General features: G+C 34.8%; 1 protein-coding gene across 14 annotated transcripts in view; it reads right to left on the minus strand.

Moving 5' to 3' along the window:
* Positions 1-16,120, minus strand: part of MYO3B (myosin IIIB) — a 230,947-nt gene that overhangs the window by 159,926 nt on the left and 54,901 nt on the right. For 13 of the 14 annotated variants that reach the window (XR_008431755.1, XM_053947139.1, XM_053947140.1 and 10 more), the window contains one exon: positions 4,651-4,716. Coding sequence is in view for 13 of the 14 variants with exons in the window: in XM_053947139.1 (XP_053803114.1) it covers positions 4,651-4,716 (66 nt within the window). In the remaining variant the exon portion in view is untranslated. Of the gene's footprint in view, positions 1-3,862; positions 4,531-4,650; positions 4,717-16,120 lie in introns of those variants that run through there. The other variant, XM_053947150.1, reaches the window with a different exon arrangement.

The raw sequence follows: 16,120 nt of genomic DNA on the forward strand, positions 1-16,120 counted from the left end.
GAATTTTACAATCAGATATCAGGATGAAAGACTGAATTTATGACAAAGAACTCAATCATCACATGCATGGTATAAATTCTGATGGTCAGAACACATTTATAACATTATTGATCTGCCTTTTGGTAGAAAATGCTGTAAATTACTAATCCTCCCTAAGAATGAGACAAATACTCAAACACTGAAGTGTCACCATCACCTATTTTCTTAATAAATCTTCTTTCAGTTTAATGTTCAACATCAAGCACCAAACAGTATAATTTAGAGCACATATCTGAAACATAACAAAGATTCTATCACACTGAAATTGTAAAATTAGATGTAGTAAATACCTTTACTTCTTCTAAATCTTCAAAACTTAGAGTAGGTTTCCCAGCCTTATTTTGGCTGAGTAAGCATTACAATTTCTTTTGGCTCATATACATGATTTAGAGAACAAACAACAGAAACGTTATGGAGTTGCACCTCTTGCAGCTCTTTAGCATGGGTCTGACAGTTGTTCATGTTGAAATCTTTGAAATTTTACCAGTGACAACAGAAATACAATCAGAACCACTCTAGGGATCTCAAAACAACCAAATACATTTATTTATTGCATGATGAAATTTATGATAAGCCTTCCACCAGGAATGGGTCTGCTCTATTTCTTTGGTCTCTTCTTGAAGGCCCAGAAAAACAAAAACCCTTCAGAACCATGTACAACTGAAGCTTTATGTTTTGCATGTGTACCAGATAGTCTCCCTTAGGAACCTATCCCATTTTGACACTATGGCATGCACCTGATTTGAGGCAGGATTTTTACTACAGCTACTGAAAGCTGAAGATAACTGTATTCATTGTATATGTCCATTCCTATGTTTAAATACATGTGTTTCATGCAATGTTCAAAAGTGGCAGAGATCTTTTGTCAGGTACTATAATTTCATATTTCAAGTTCATCTGTAGATAGATTCTGAGAGTCGACATCAATGAATGAAATGATAAAATGTACAGATTTGGTGATAACCTTACACATAGGAATCTGTATCTTTTTGACATTTGGAAACCTCAGCCTTCCCAGACACTGTGAAATTAATAAGTTATGTCAAATGCATATCATGTTCTCAGTGAAAGAATTGTAAAATATTCTTTATGTAATATGAACAGAATGTCACTAAACAATTGCTTAGATTGTGAAAAAGCTTCATCTGCATTCAGATAAGTTAAATATAAATGGACCACTTAAAACATCTATAATTTAGATGATCTATTAAGTGAATAACTCTGAATGTAGACTCATCAACATAAAATTCAGCTTGCTAAGCCATGTTTAAATTAAGTACAAAAAACTGAGTTTATCAGGACAAAAAATTATCTTTGTACTTTATTTGCAATGTCATTGCCAGAAGTTACATTCTGATGATAAATGTGACCATAAATCCTTAAGTTCACATTTTGACTTTGTTACTTCCCGAATTTCTTAATTCTTTAATTCCCTCCAGCTCAAGAATGACTAATTAATTTGAAGAACTATAATAGCTCATCATTGGTTAAATAAATTTAAAAGGAAAATGTCTGTCTCTGGAGATACCACTACTAATTTTAATTAAAATGACTGTTTTGTGATGCAATGTAAATAAAAGTCATTGCATTCCTCTGCGACAAGAACATATTAACTCTCCTATTTATCCCTCAAGATCAGTCAAGCTTTAAAGTGCCAAGAAAATTATTTGTCACTGCTGTGGTAGTTTACATGGTCTTACAGAAAAGGTAAAAATCCTATTGATATATAGATAAAATAAAGGTAATTAATTATTTCTCACATGATGACTGGAGAGCCAAATTTTTCATACACAATCACAGTAGTATAGATGAATACACATACATATAACTTTATTTACCTTATGTCAATAAAGTACGCATGTGCTGCCTGTATCTCATAGATACCAAATACAAAATTAGGCTGTTGCCAGAAATGAGAGCTGAAATTGTGTCTTTGTATTTTTTAAAAGCAAAACATCTAACTCAGATTCACTATCTTCATTGTAAAAATTCTTATGGGAATAACACATTACAGTCTTCATCTCAAGTCAAGGTCAACAGAGCTGGGAATGGAAACATAGATTCACCAAGCAAAAAAACATCCTGACACTGTCAGTTCAGATTTTGTAAACATTGCATCTGACTAAAATGCTGCTGCAAAATCTTCATCTCTTGGGGTAATAGTATCATAGTTAAAAATATAGACTTCATTCCTGAAAAATATATGATCACTATTTTAGCAACTTAAAGATTTACCAACAATGAAACTTCCAGCTCAGGACTGTTGTAAATCACTGTAGTATGTTAGAGACCACTTATAAAAACATGCCTCTTGAGACAATGGCATTTCAAGGAATTGCAAAATGGGGTGAAAAAAAACTACAGTGACCACGTTTCACAATCTTGGCATAAACAAAATTATCTCATAAACCAAACTGAAATCAAAAGCTTAGCCAAAGCTACATGCTCAGTTTTGGTCAGTACACAGGTCTGGCCTGCAACTTGAACAGATAAGCTTGTTATGCAAATGATGTTAGCATCAAGAAGGAGGTAGATAATGAAATTATTCAAAAGCTAACCACTCATCACAAGGGTGACAGAAACATCAGGCAAGGTCCTAACATATGGATAAAAGGCAGTATGGAATTTATACAATCACTGCTTTTAATTTATCATAACTAGGCTGTCACAAGGCAGGCATCAACAAATGCATAACTAATGCATATAAATGAGCCAATTATCAGTAATGGCTAAAAGGTTTGCAGTTGTATGATCCAATGCTTCATTATCTAAATTTTTCTAGAAAATCCACTAATGTAAATCTAAGCCCCCATAAAAACATCTTGTAACCTCTGTATTGTAACAACTTTACTAACACATGCCCAAGAATAGAACAATGTCAGAGAGAATGCAATTTCAGTATTCTCTTAAAGGCAGCTATAACATTGGGTATTTATTACAATTGTTGCATTTCTCCATGTTAAGAGAACTGTGTATGAGCATATTTCCTTATTTCATTGTGCACACCGCTGCAAAAATTAAAAGCAAGGCTTGAGAACCTGCAAAAGTTGATGATGAGGAAGTAATTAAGCAAAAGTAAATAATAATCTATATGATTAAGAAGATACAATTTCAATATATAAAAAACTCAAAGGACAAGATTAAAAACAAGTTTAGCCATAAAGTATTAACATCTGACTTGTTTTATGAACAGTGCAAGTTGAACTAAATGACTGAATAAATGCTAAGAAATGTTTCACTGAGTTTTTTGTATTGTCCTAAAGCTCAGCAAGGACTTCTAAAAGGGAAGACACCAAGAAAGAAAAACTTATATAACAATGCTGAAGGTTAATGCACAATGTTCCTGACACAGGAATGTAATCTTATTTACCAGATGCAGGGACTTTCTAAAGCGCAAGTGGAATATAATCCATTAGTGCCGGTCCCCCAGAATGTAGACTACAGCTTTTAAATACAATGCAACCAATGTTTTTTCATAACAGAATCAAATTAATCCACCACTTGATGATCCTTGTACTTAAACATCAATCTGCCATAGATCCCAATGTACCCTGCTGTGTAAACAAGGACATGCATTATGGAGAATCAGAGCTTAGATCAACCTGCTCTAGAGGATGTACTTCTGCTACCTACACTGAAGAGATTGAGTTACATTGCAGCAATAATAATAAGGTCCTTCCTCTGTAGATCAAACATTACACTGTTTCTCACCTTCCTGTCTGGTTAAAGATCAGCATAGTAAATAACAGTATTTTTCACAGATTACTAATTGAATTTACATTTTTATTTTCAACTTCTAAAATGGAAAGACATTACTACACAACTAGTTGAAAAATTTATCAGGTAGGGATATTTTGCTCTACAAGTAATTTGATACACCAAGGAACAGAACAGATTCAAAATGCAGATGTGCATATTTACAAACCTATCTTGAAAAGTCAGTTCTGATAAGTGATGTTATAATAGAATTCCCCACATTACACAATTTCAGCTGCAATTGGTTCCAATGAAATACTGAAGAATACTAAAAATCACTCATAAAACTTGCAGTAAGATTTTTGAATACAATGCTACCAACTACTAAACTATCATTTCCTAGTGTCACTGTAAAAAGAAGTAAAGCAAAAGCATATTTTAATTTGATGACAGCTGCATTCATCATGCTCCCCATATTATTGGTGCTCAAATAAATATATATAGCACCAATATATATATATATACAACCTACTGAACCTTACTAAAGTGGAAAAAGGGCAATTATTTTCTTTCTTATCTTTCAAATTCTTATTTTAAATTGACCAGCAGTCATTTTCACTAATCCTATTTTCTCCTCAACACAAAATTTCAATGGAAAACCATCAAGGAAATCAGGTATATTTTATAAAACTGTTCCAGGTCCATCAAAATCAAGAGACACTCAAATGAAGAAAATTACATAAGAAGATCAAACTGTGCCGTAAAGCTTTTGAAAAGTGAAGCATGGTCCAGAATCTATGAAAAGAAAACTGTAGTCAAAAACATGCAAAAGCAGTAACTCCATAAGAAAATTCTCAAACTGGCAGACATATGTCTTGCTGAATAAGCTGTTTTTAAAAGGAAAAAAAAACTCACTGTGAAATGAAATGATTGAATCCTCTGCACCATTTCTCAGGATGTAGCAAGGTAGGTGGAGGGTTTCTGAAAAACAAAGATTTGAGTTTTAAAATGTTAATGTTATCTCACAGATCAAAGATGCTCCTGGTTCCACCAGGGAGAAAATGATTCTTGAGAAAGTAACAGTTAAATTGTCTATGTGATGCCTTGAGATGCCTGGTTGTTTTTTCTTGCTGTTGCTTATTCACTGGCAGCTCTCTTTTGTTGTTCTGCTTTTATGTCAATACCTTTGAAGCTGGTAGTCAGTACATCTCACAGTGTACTTCCCAACATGTTCCTTTCAATTCAGCCTGACTGAAAATGCAATATTAACCTAGCCAGCAAACTACTTTAACCCTTTGCCCAAGATCACTTATTCTGATCAAAACTTTTAAAGTATGGATAAGAACAACCTGTAGGATTTTTAGTCTGGGTTTTAATCTATATTCAGTTTGGATGACACTGTAAACTCTAAAACTGTTAAAAAATAGATGCTATTTTTAAACAGACATCTAGCAGACAGTATTTTCATATTAAATAGTAAGACAGCCTTTGTAAAAATAATTTTTCAATTCTGGTACATTCCACGGTAGTCGACATAGAATTCCTTTCCCTCCTGATTTTTACTGTTACAATTTAATTACATAAACATACAAAGCAAGACCTATAGGTCATATTAAGTGAACAAAATTTTAAGAGGCTCAAACTTAGGAGGACCACTTTACAGCAGGAACTGATTATTATATTATATTATATTATATTATATTATATTATATTATATTATATTATATTATATTATATTATATTATATTATATTATATTATATTATATTATATTATATTATATTATATTATATTTATATTATATTATATTATATTATATTATATTATATTCCTCCAGAGGTTTCCTCTGCACCTTAAAATTTGCTAAGTACTGAAGCATAATTTAACTTTTTTAAGACTAAAGATTTAAGAGGTGTTTTATGAAAACTTAATGATTTATCTTTTGCTGCATTTGAGGGTCCCATATTACTGATCTGGCAGGGAAAAACAATCACAGTAAGACTTCCTCTACAATAGAAACACACAATAATATTGTGGATTATATCACAAACCACACCATTTATACTGTGGCCACATTCCACAGAATAACACTGCTTGGAAACATCTCACAAAACAAAAAAGAAAACAGCATAAGCAACATAAATTAGTGCTGATTTCTCAATAGTCACAAGTTTTTCATGCATATTCATTGAAGAATGAGTTCCATTGAACAATTACTCTAAAAAATGCAAGTAAATTGGTTTGAAAAAAAATTGCAATGTGGCTTTGTAATTTTGTAATTTTAAAGATGTGCATTTTGTTCATCTGCATTTTTTCAAAACAAATTCAGCCAACAAATTACACTGCAGGATGACAAGTTTGCTGAAATTACTATGTTATTACCTTTCTCTTTTGCTTCAGAAGACTAAGGGAATACACTTTACTACATGAAGTGAAGAAATCCAGAATGTTTGAGATGTGTATTACTTAGCAAATTATTATTAAAGAAAAAAAGATATGATTGGTTATTTTCAATGACAATAACCTTTCATGCTTGTCTCCCCTTTACCAGGCTCATATGTTTATGCACATCACAGAACCTGATTTTTTTACAAGCATTAAAAAAAAAAAAAAAAAGAAGACTATTTCTAGGTATGCTTCTAGGAAAAACAAATCCTGTATTAGAGGAAGATAAACTTTAAAAATATCTTTGTCTATAATAAAAATGGTTACCAGTCCAGAAATCCCACATATGTGACCACTGCAAATAGCTTTAAGAAACAGCCAGCTGGGGTTAGTGTATGTTTCAGTCTTTATATTGCAGGAGTGGTACTCTATCAGACATTTTGGATTCTGATGAACAACCAGCTTCTATTATGCTGGGAAGTACAGCATATTTCCTTTTAGAATTATACTAGCACTGCCTACTGAATATTTACATTGAAGTTTTGAATTTCATTGCAAAGTAATTTGCTTTTTCAAAAGCTCAATTACTATTAATGAAATATGCAGTTTTGTCTTTTCTATTCACAATGTTCCAAAAGCTTTTCCAGATGGTAACAATGGTGCTGACAAAAAGCATATGGTTTGGAGGCTTTGTTAACAATCTCACCAGGAACTTTCTGAAAAAAGATGCAGAGATACTTTACATTAGTTGCAGATGTCATGATGGAAACAGGTGGGATTTCATCATGGAAGAACAGACCAGCAGAGCACATGCCATTCAGGAAATAGTTTGTCATTTGCAGGTTAATGATTAATGGAGAAAGCCATCTTTTCAACCATACAGAACATGTTTTATCTAACAAATTCCTAAACAACTAAGCTCTCACTGATAGCTACTCTCTTTGGCTGACCCAAATCAACACAACCAAGGAAGTAGTAACTACAGATGTTATCCTGAACTTGATACTTTTGTATTTGTTAGTAGAGGATACTATGTTTTTCTTAGGGCTTTTGTAGCAAAATCGTTCACCTCTGTACTTAGACAACTATAAATTGATATTTCAGGTACCCCATCTGCAAAATTAAGCTGATAAACAAAAGCAGAACCTTAATTCATTAGCATCTGTAAATTACATTGGTTTCCCTTGGTGAAAAACATTACCTCAGCTACAAAATAAAAAATCAGTCCATCCTTTTCTGGCATCATGTGAATAAATGATTTCCAGAAAGAGGAATAAGAGCATCAGCTTCCGACTTTCACTTTGCCTAAGACACTAGAAACTGTTTCGTGGTGATAGCAGAAAACACCACTGCTTCCATGGCACCTCTGGAGGGGCACTTCTGCAGTAAAGACTCTAAGTTCTAAGGTAATAGGAAAAGGCAGAAATGCAAAGGTAACTCTAAACTTTTTTCATAAGCACACCTGGTCTTTCACAGCTTGAAATTAATAATCCATGAAGATACCTGTAATTCATATCCTGAGTCATATCGCATTAAAGAGAAAAGGTAAAACAACTCACATGCACCATCAGATGCTAAACCACAGAGAAACATTTGCCTGACCACTTCAGCTCAAGGATCAAACTAGGGCCATTTTGGATTCCATTCTGTGTTAATTCCATTATATGGAGTTTTGTGGCTTTTGTGTACTCGCACCAGCCAACATCATTGCATTTCACTAACACCTGACTATTTCTGCAGCACTCAAAACACATTAATAGAAAAACTAAAAACCTACCTCTCGTTAACTTTCTGACATAACTGAATCTACTTTTTTATTATAAAATTAGAACACTCTGCATGCAATCTTCCAATCATCTTTGCCACATGTACAAGAAGCTGAAGCGCAATGCAGTCTTATTTTCTATTATATTTGATAGAAATTGTGAGAAGTAGATAGGAATATTATTGGGAAAAACGGCTATAATTGGGTTTGCTTTTTTGAAAATGTCCTCTTTTGATGCAAGATGAGTAATCAACCATTTATTTCCCAACTTCGTCTATTTTCCTTTAGTTCTTTCTATAATTCCTAATTAGTCACAGAACTACATGCTCTATTTCCTTCCGCAAATGCGCTGCCCTTGCGAGTAGTTTTTTTCTATCTTGCATTCAGTGCTTTCCACGGTCACACTAATGCTGTTTTTCACTGGGAGTTTTGCTTCAGCAAAGAATGCATGGTTGAGACTGTACAAGACGCCCATACAGGGGAACAGTGCTCCTTCTAAGGACAAGAAGACATTAGCAAGCTCATCAAGCAAGAACTGCTGCTGAATTCTGACTGATACACACACAGCTGTATGCTGGAAATATTTTAATCTATACAGCTTTATGTATTCCCATCATTCAAACTGCCTCCAAAGTCACTGCCTCCAAAGTCACAGCTGGTGAGACAAAATTGGTCATTTTACCACAGTAAGGCAAATGACACAGTCCAGTGAGCACCACTCATCCTTCACAGGTTAAACTGTGAACCTAATTACAGATCATGGACAATAGCTATTTGTTGGTAATGAGAAAATAAATATTTCCATTTATGATAAAATTAAAAAACCTGAAATCACATCTACTATTTTTAAAGTACTTCAGTAAACATATATATTTTGCCAACAGAAATCACGATAGTGCCTCCAATTACCAAACTGTAACTGATCAACCCACCACATTGTTTCTAATGAGAAATTAGCACATGAACAACCAACACCTGTCACCATGTACAGGCTCTGACAATCACCACCCCTCATAAGCATCTTGTGAACTATTCTTCCAGCCAACTGAAGAGACTAGAGTTCTGTTGACATTTTCCTAGGTTTATACACAGCTAGTTTTTACATAAAAATACACTTTTCAGGCATATTTCAAAACACTAAGTGAAACAGCCAAAGGACAAATTCAACCATATATAATAATAATAATTCCTTACAAAAGAAAAATAATTATTTTTATTAAAATACATTAATAACTGACAATAATTAATACCATATAAATTCTCACACAAGTTAAAAGTCCTGCTGCTCCAGAGCAGGACTCTGCACCTTGGGTAATCCTCAAAAAATAACCAGGTAATTCTCAAAAGGGCTTAGAAGATTTCCTGATACACTTGGTTTGTGGCCCATTCAAATTAATAAGAGGTGTTCACTGATCTGAAAGAAAAATTCAGACCCTAAACACTCTCCTATTCATCTGTCTCCTACTAAAGTCCACTGAAGTTCAACTGACTTGAGATTAATATATTTCACCAAATTATTAATTTGGTGAATTTTTAATATATTTCACCAATTATTAATATATTTCACCAAAGTCCACTCAGCAGGAAGCATTGTTATCAGCTCTGTGAAGTTAAGAAAGAAACTGTAGAAACTTGCAGAAGTGGAGACTCAGTACAGAATCATCCCTGTATATAGAGACAGGCCTTTGAAGTTGCTTTTTAGGTCAGTGGAAAGATGTCACCAATCTGAATGCTGTTACATGGAGCCTCCATGGTTGGGAGCCACAGCAGCAATTGGCTCAAGAGACCACGAGATCAGAAAGAGCACAGGATTTACAGCAAAACTGGAAGCTGTATCAGAAACATGGGACTGCAGCAAAATAGCTCCAGGCCTAATGCAATTGTCTGCCAATTGAGTAGATCTAGGGGACTCCAAAGGCAATTGAACATCCTCAATATGCCAAGAATTCTGCAAGTCTTGAAAGTATCAGGCACCAATCTCCCTTAAGTCTTTTTAAGAAGAAGACCTGCAAGCGTTGCATTCCCATGCCTATACAGACAAGAAGGCATAAACTGTATCTTGAGACTGTACATACCAAATCACAGCATATGAGACAACTGGAAAAGGTAGTAGCTACTTACAGCATCTTTAATTTCTTAGGACTCAGCACAATTACGTAAAGCTTTCTTGGGCAAGAGAAGAAACTAATGCTAAATCATAGTACTCTAACTATATATAATCATAGAATACCAAGTTGGAAGGGACCCATCAGGATCATTGAGTCCAACTCCTGGCCCTACACAGGACATCCCCAGGAATCACACCACATGCCTGAAAGTATTGTCCAGATGCTTCTTGAACTTTGTCAGGCTTGCTGCTGTGACCAGTTCCCTGGGGAGCCTGTTGCATTGCTCAATCACCCTCTGGGCGAAAAACCTTTTTCTGATATCCAACTTAAACCTCCCCTGACTCAGCTTCATATAATTTTCTCTGGTCCTGCCACTTGTCATGAGAGCGAAGAGATCGGTACTTGCCCCTCCCCAACCCCTTGAACCAATGTTGAAGGCTGCATTGATGTCTCCCCTCAGCCTGCAGACCTCTGTCCTGGCTAGGAGGCATACAAGAGACTCCCAAGATGACATCTGCATTATTTGTTTGTCCCTTGATTCTTATCTAGAAGCTCTCAAGCGTGCCATTGCCAACTGCAAGCTCCAAATATTCTATCCTTTCCATTACATACAATGCCACCCCAATTCCCATCTCTTCCTACTTGCCTATTCCTCCTTAAGAGCCTGTAACCATCCAACAGAGCACTCCAGTCAGAGGACTCATCCCCCCCCAGGTTTCAATTATGCCAGCGACATCAAATCTCTAGGACTGGGCCAAAGCTTTGAGCTTCTGTTTGTTCCTTCTGCTGTGTGCACTAGTCTAGAAACATTTCAGGTGTTGTACTTTGTAGCCAACATCTCATGAAGCAGATTGAGGGATCCTATGATTACTCATTTTCTCAAGTTTTGGCACACTGTCCCATTACTCATCACTGGTATTTTCCTTTGGTATGGCTGGTATTTTCCTTTTCCCTCTTTCAAGCTAAAGTTTAGTAAGTGAGTCCTTGCTAGCTCTTTTCTCCCTTTTCTCCCTCCCTTTTCTCTGAGGACTCTTTCTTCTGTAAATTTCTAACTCAAAAGTGTTAACATTCAACTTCAACAACCTCTCTTCTAGAATTATCAAAGCTATATATCTATTTGAATAATGTGTAAGCACCTTAATTCTAGCAAGGCTATGCTGCTTTAAACCAAGACCAAAATCTACTGAGGGAAAAGAATTGGTTAAAACCAAGCAGAACACAAGACATTGCTGCCTCATTACTGAAACAAAAATATTCTTCTTGCTTAAGTATTTTACTATCTTTTAATTACAGAAACAGAGTTATCTGATATTCCCTCTTAACTGGAATTTTCCATAGGCTATACAAAGTTACAGAAGTCTGGACTCAATCCAATAGCATATGAGGAATTTATATTGAATTGAAAGTTAAACAGACTGAAGGATTCTGATTACCTGGAAAGGTCAAGGGTAGTAATGCACTTTTTTGGCTTTGGGGTTTTTTTTGTCATACAGGCTCCTGATCTAGTAAAAACCAAACTGGATACCTGTTTTCCCTCTTTCTGAAGAGAATGATAGCTATGTAATCTATAACACATAAATACACATTTGCTTCTTTTTGCTTATGTTTTTACATGACTATTAATTTTGCTGTCACTAAGTAGGTGACTTAGCAGATTAACAATGAAATATGGGCTCAGCTGCAAAACAAATTCAAACCCACCAATGAACAAAATATCAACTAGGTCTTTAAAGCACACTTAAATCAAGATTCATTCACAAGTTTCCTGCTTATAATAGTTCATCAGGCAGAAAAATAATGAGCGAAAATAAAGGGTAAAAGGTAGTCAGTTCCAGAATTATGCACAATCTCCTTTTGACTGTCAAGATTCACTTCAAGCATTGCCAAAAGAGAGGTGCTTCAGGAAGACTATAAAAAGTCTGTCAAAAGAGGCTTTCTAAGAAACCTCCATCACATGAACAATCTGTGATTCAAAATAGTATGTATCTGATAAACACCACCTTTAAAGTAATGAGTACAGACAGAAAAAATGTGCTAAGCACACAAATTATCTTGAAGGTCAAATAATAACCTTCAGAAAATGTATTAAACCAAATCTCAGTTACATAATTTTTTAGTCCATACAAACAGATAGAAAATGAAAGAAAAAGTATTGCAAAGTGTTCTGGTTGGGAACATCTGGATTATCTTTGACTTTTTCCCTTGAACATTGCAATTCACAGGCCACTGGTTTCAGTCAGATTTGGCATCTGCAAGGTTTCATTAGCCTTTTTCAGAGCATGACAAGGCATCATTTATTTCTGTCATTTATTCTTCAGTTTCCACTTTCAGTTTCTGGCTTCACTGAGACAGAAACAAGTGTTTCATTTCAGAAATATTTTTGGATGGAGGGGAAAATATACAGCTTTGCATTCCAATGGTCAACCTTCCAAGCAAAAATTCAGCATAATTGACTTATAATTTTGCTTTGTTATCTCATTTATTCACAGAAGTTTCAGAGGGTTAAAGAGGCACAAGCAAATTAAGAGCAATTGAAACAGGGGAAGTAATAGTAATTTTTATTTATAACCAGTTCTCATCTTAAGTGCAATGTAGTATTTTGCTTTTCTATTAAAATCATTGCTCTGTGAATTTGCAGAGCAGTAGAATGTCAGCTGCCAAAGAAATGAAAATAGGACAGCAATACTTCTGTGCCTGATTGAAATACATGTGGTGGTGTCTAGACACTACACTTCTGTAGCTGGAATATTAAAATACTGCAATTACACAGCATATTTGTAGAAATTTATGGGGAAGTAAAATATCTTCTTAGATCTGGAAGTGAAAATCCCATAGATAAATTTCTAAGGACAATTACTGAATTGTGTGTTTCACACTCCCACTGTACATCAGCCTGTTTAAGAGGCCTGAGTAGGATACCTGCCTGAAAGCACTGCCCAGTGAAGCAGATCCACTCTTGGAAAGCTAAATGTTGGCTCAAGAAAGACACAGAGGGATGCTACAAACTGTTTCTTTTAAGCATAGGAAGATTGCCAAGGGAAGAACTAGACCATTTGGAGTCTGACATGGAACAGTGTACGACAGTCCTGTGCTCCTGCTGAGATCTCACTCTGCCCAGGAGGGCAAAGGCCCTGTCATTACATAGTGACTCTTATTTTCAAAGAGGAAGACACCTTCTTATCCTTCCATTTCACAAAGGTGAGCATTTTCTTAGTTGAGGCTCTACAGAAGTATAAATAAACCTATCAGTAACTCCATAAAAGAAGTTTATTACAACATGATTGATGTGGCTGGTACTGAACATGCAATTCAATCACTACACTCAGCAAAAGTAAGCATTTAAACCCTGCACTTTCAAAGGAAGTAAGGATCTTTTGATGTTATGACTCAAACTTTACTTATGTTTTTCAACTTAGTATTGTATGAACTGGTATTATTCTGATAGCTCTGCCAATCTAGTTCAGAAATAAACACTTGCAGAAGGAACGGTGGCCATTAGTTAATGGTGGCATATTTCCAATGAACCATTAGGAGGATCATAATAAATATTCTGAAGCAATAGACTGAATAAATGCTGAAACCTAAAGAAATGTACAACATGTGAAAGAGTACAATTTTTTTAAAAAAGGAATTATCATTTAAGGTAATATGTCTTCTGAGCAAGAGAACTGTATGTGGAATGAAATTTATTTGTTCCCTCTCCTATTCCATCCAATAAGCTTTATTCTAAAATAGTTAAATTTTTCTCTGTTTAAAAAAAACCCAACCTGTATGGCTTATGAATACTGGTACATGATAACCGGGGTGAAGTCTAATAAACATATATGAGAAACATGAAAGGTTTATTCATTACCAAAAAGGTCCCATGACTACAATTCAAATAAACTCTCTCTTAGGCAGAACTAAATGACAATAATACAGTAAATCAAATAAACCTGTAAAGACACGAATGTAAAACTCATGTGTTCCTTGAAACAGTTGGATAGGCCATGGAAAATATCTTGGGGAAAATATTGATTCATATAAGCTAGGGAATCTAGGAAAGGATAAAGGTGGCTAAACCACACTGAAAGTAATGATGGACATTATGTCCATCCTAATGATGGATGTAATGTGTAGCAAAGCAATTAGTGATGCAATAAGAGACCAAAGAAACTGCTACAGAGCTGATCTATTAAAACATCATGGAACACATGAAGATCAAGGAGGTGATTTTTTTCTTTTAATGCAAAATTTAACCATAACCTCATGCTGAATATTCTATGGTAAGCTCTGAAAAGAAGGATCTCCTGGATAAGTTTAAAAATTCAGAGAAAATGAAGAATTGAAAGAGCAATGGTAAATGACAGTCATAGGACAAGGGAACATTTTGAAGATGGGAAGCAGTACCTTGGCAAAAGGAAAAACACAATGCCAAGATTGGGAAAAATATCAAAGTACTAACAAAGTGAGAAGAGCAAAAAGTAAAAATGAGGGACAAAAAAGATGATAAACAAACCAAAATCCCCAAAGGCAAAACTAGGATAGAGAAGTAAAAATACATCTACAATAAAAATAGAGGGTATAATATGGAACACAATTCTTCCTTCCTTCCTCAATTTTCTCTCAGTAATTAATTATGAGTAACTAAGGTGATTACATACTTTTTAACATGACATGAGCACTCAATTTTAAATAACACATAGAATGGCTAAACAAAAAAGAAAATTATACTTTCATCAACTCAGATATCTGGTTTTGCTGCAATATAAGACTTACTCTGTTGTTTTTGTGTCTCCAGACAGTTCAAGCAGATGTTGCCTGCTCTAAAACTCTGATGTGTTTGCAAGCTGGCAACAGATCATGGATCATCAACTTGCCCAATGAAGCTACCTTACTGTAATTCAAAACATCTTTATCCAGCACTTGTATTAATATGTGAACAGTCTGATAAGAGGGAATCTGATATAACTATACTGGGAATGAAGTAACCTAGCAGTTATATTTTAGCTAATTTAACCAAACTAAACTTCATAAAGGTAATCACTTCAGTCAGCCAAGTAGAAAGATGAAAGATGTTACGATTATTTTTTTCCTATGCTCTCAGAGACTGTGGTGCTGGATGCCAAAGCAGAGATACCATCTCACTCAAAAGGAGAAATGTTTCTTTCCCCTGTCACTGTCCAAGCTACTGAAGAAAGGTTTGCTCAGAAAGAAAAGTGGGTGCTCCCTTTCCAAGAGCCCAAGGGTTGCTTTGTTGCTGCTTCTGTTCTCACAGATATACCTTTCTTTTTTTTTTTTTTTTTTTTTTTGGTAAATACAGATCGCATTCATGGCATCTCAACATTAATTTGCCAAGTAGATTAAAACGCCAGTCTTCAAGATCTTAGATATATACTTTACATCTTAGAGATCTTATATCTTAGAGATAAGCAGGGCTATGTTCAAGTTACCTCTAACTTTTTTTTTGGATACACTATAAAAATTTTGACACTTTTTCAATAAAGCAAATATAGACCTCTGTAAAAATAATTATATGTGCCTTGGAAAATTCACTTGGTTTTGATAAGTTTTACCAGCTTTTTTTCACTCTTCAAACCTTTTATACCTTTATATCTGTATGCTTTCAATGCAAATTTTTGAGGGTAACTAACAACACTAGACAAATTAGTACAGTAATTGTTTATTCAGACTGGCTAAGTAAGTAAACTATCCTGTTTACTACTTAAATTCCTCCTAAAACCCATATATGGATGAAGTGAACATTTTTCCCCACAGCACAGACTAACAAAGGCTGGAAAGGACCTCAGAAGGTCTCTATTCCAACCTCCTGCTAAAAACAGGATCATTTGAGTTCAGCTCAGGTTTCTCAAGGCTTTATTTTCTCAGGTCTTCACACTTCAAATTAATTTTCAGTAAGGACTCTTGAGTTATCATGTAAGTCAGCACTTTGAAATCCAGGCCTTAAACATGGATATTGCTTTGTGTCCCTACACGCCCAAGATCACATTTAGCAATACATAAATACTGAACCTTAGCACAGAACCAACTTACAGGCCATTGCACCGCGCCTTCATCATTATTTATCACTTTCCCCTTCTTCTATTTCCTTTCTCCATTCCGTGCTTGCTATTTCTTCAAACAGCACT

The sequence above is a fragment of the Vidua chalybeata genome, chromosome 7 (assembly GCF_026979565.1).
Source record: "Vidua chalybeata isolate OUT-0048 chromosome 7, bVidCha1 merged haplotype, whole genome shotgun sequence".
NCBI classification, from domain to species: domain Eukaryota; kingdom Metazoa; phylum Chordata; class Aves; order Passeriformes; family Viduidae; genus Vidua; species Vidua chalybeata.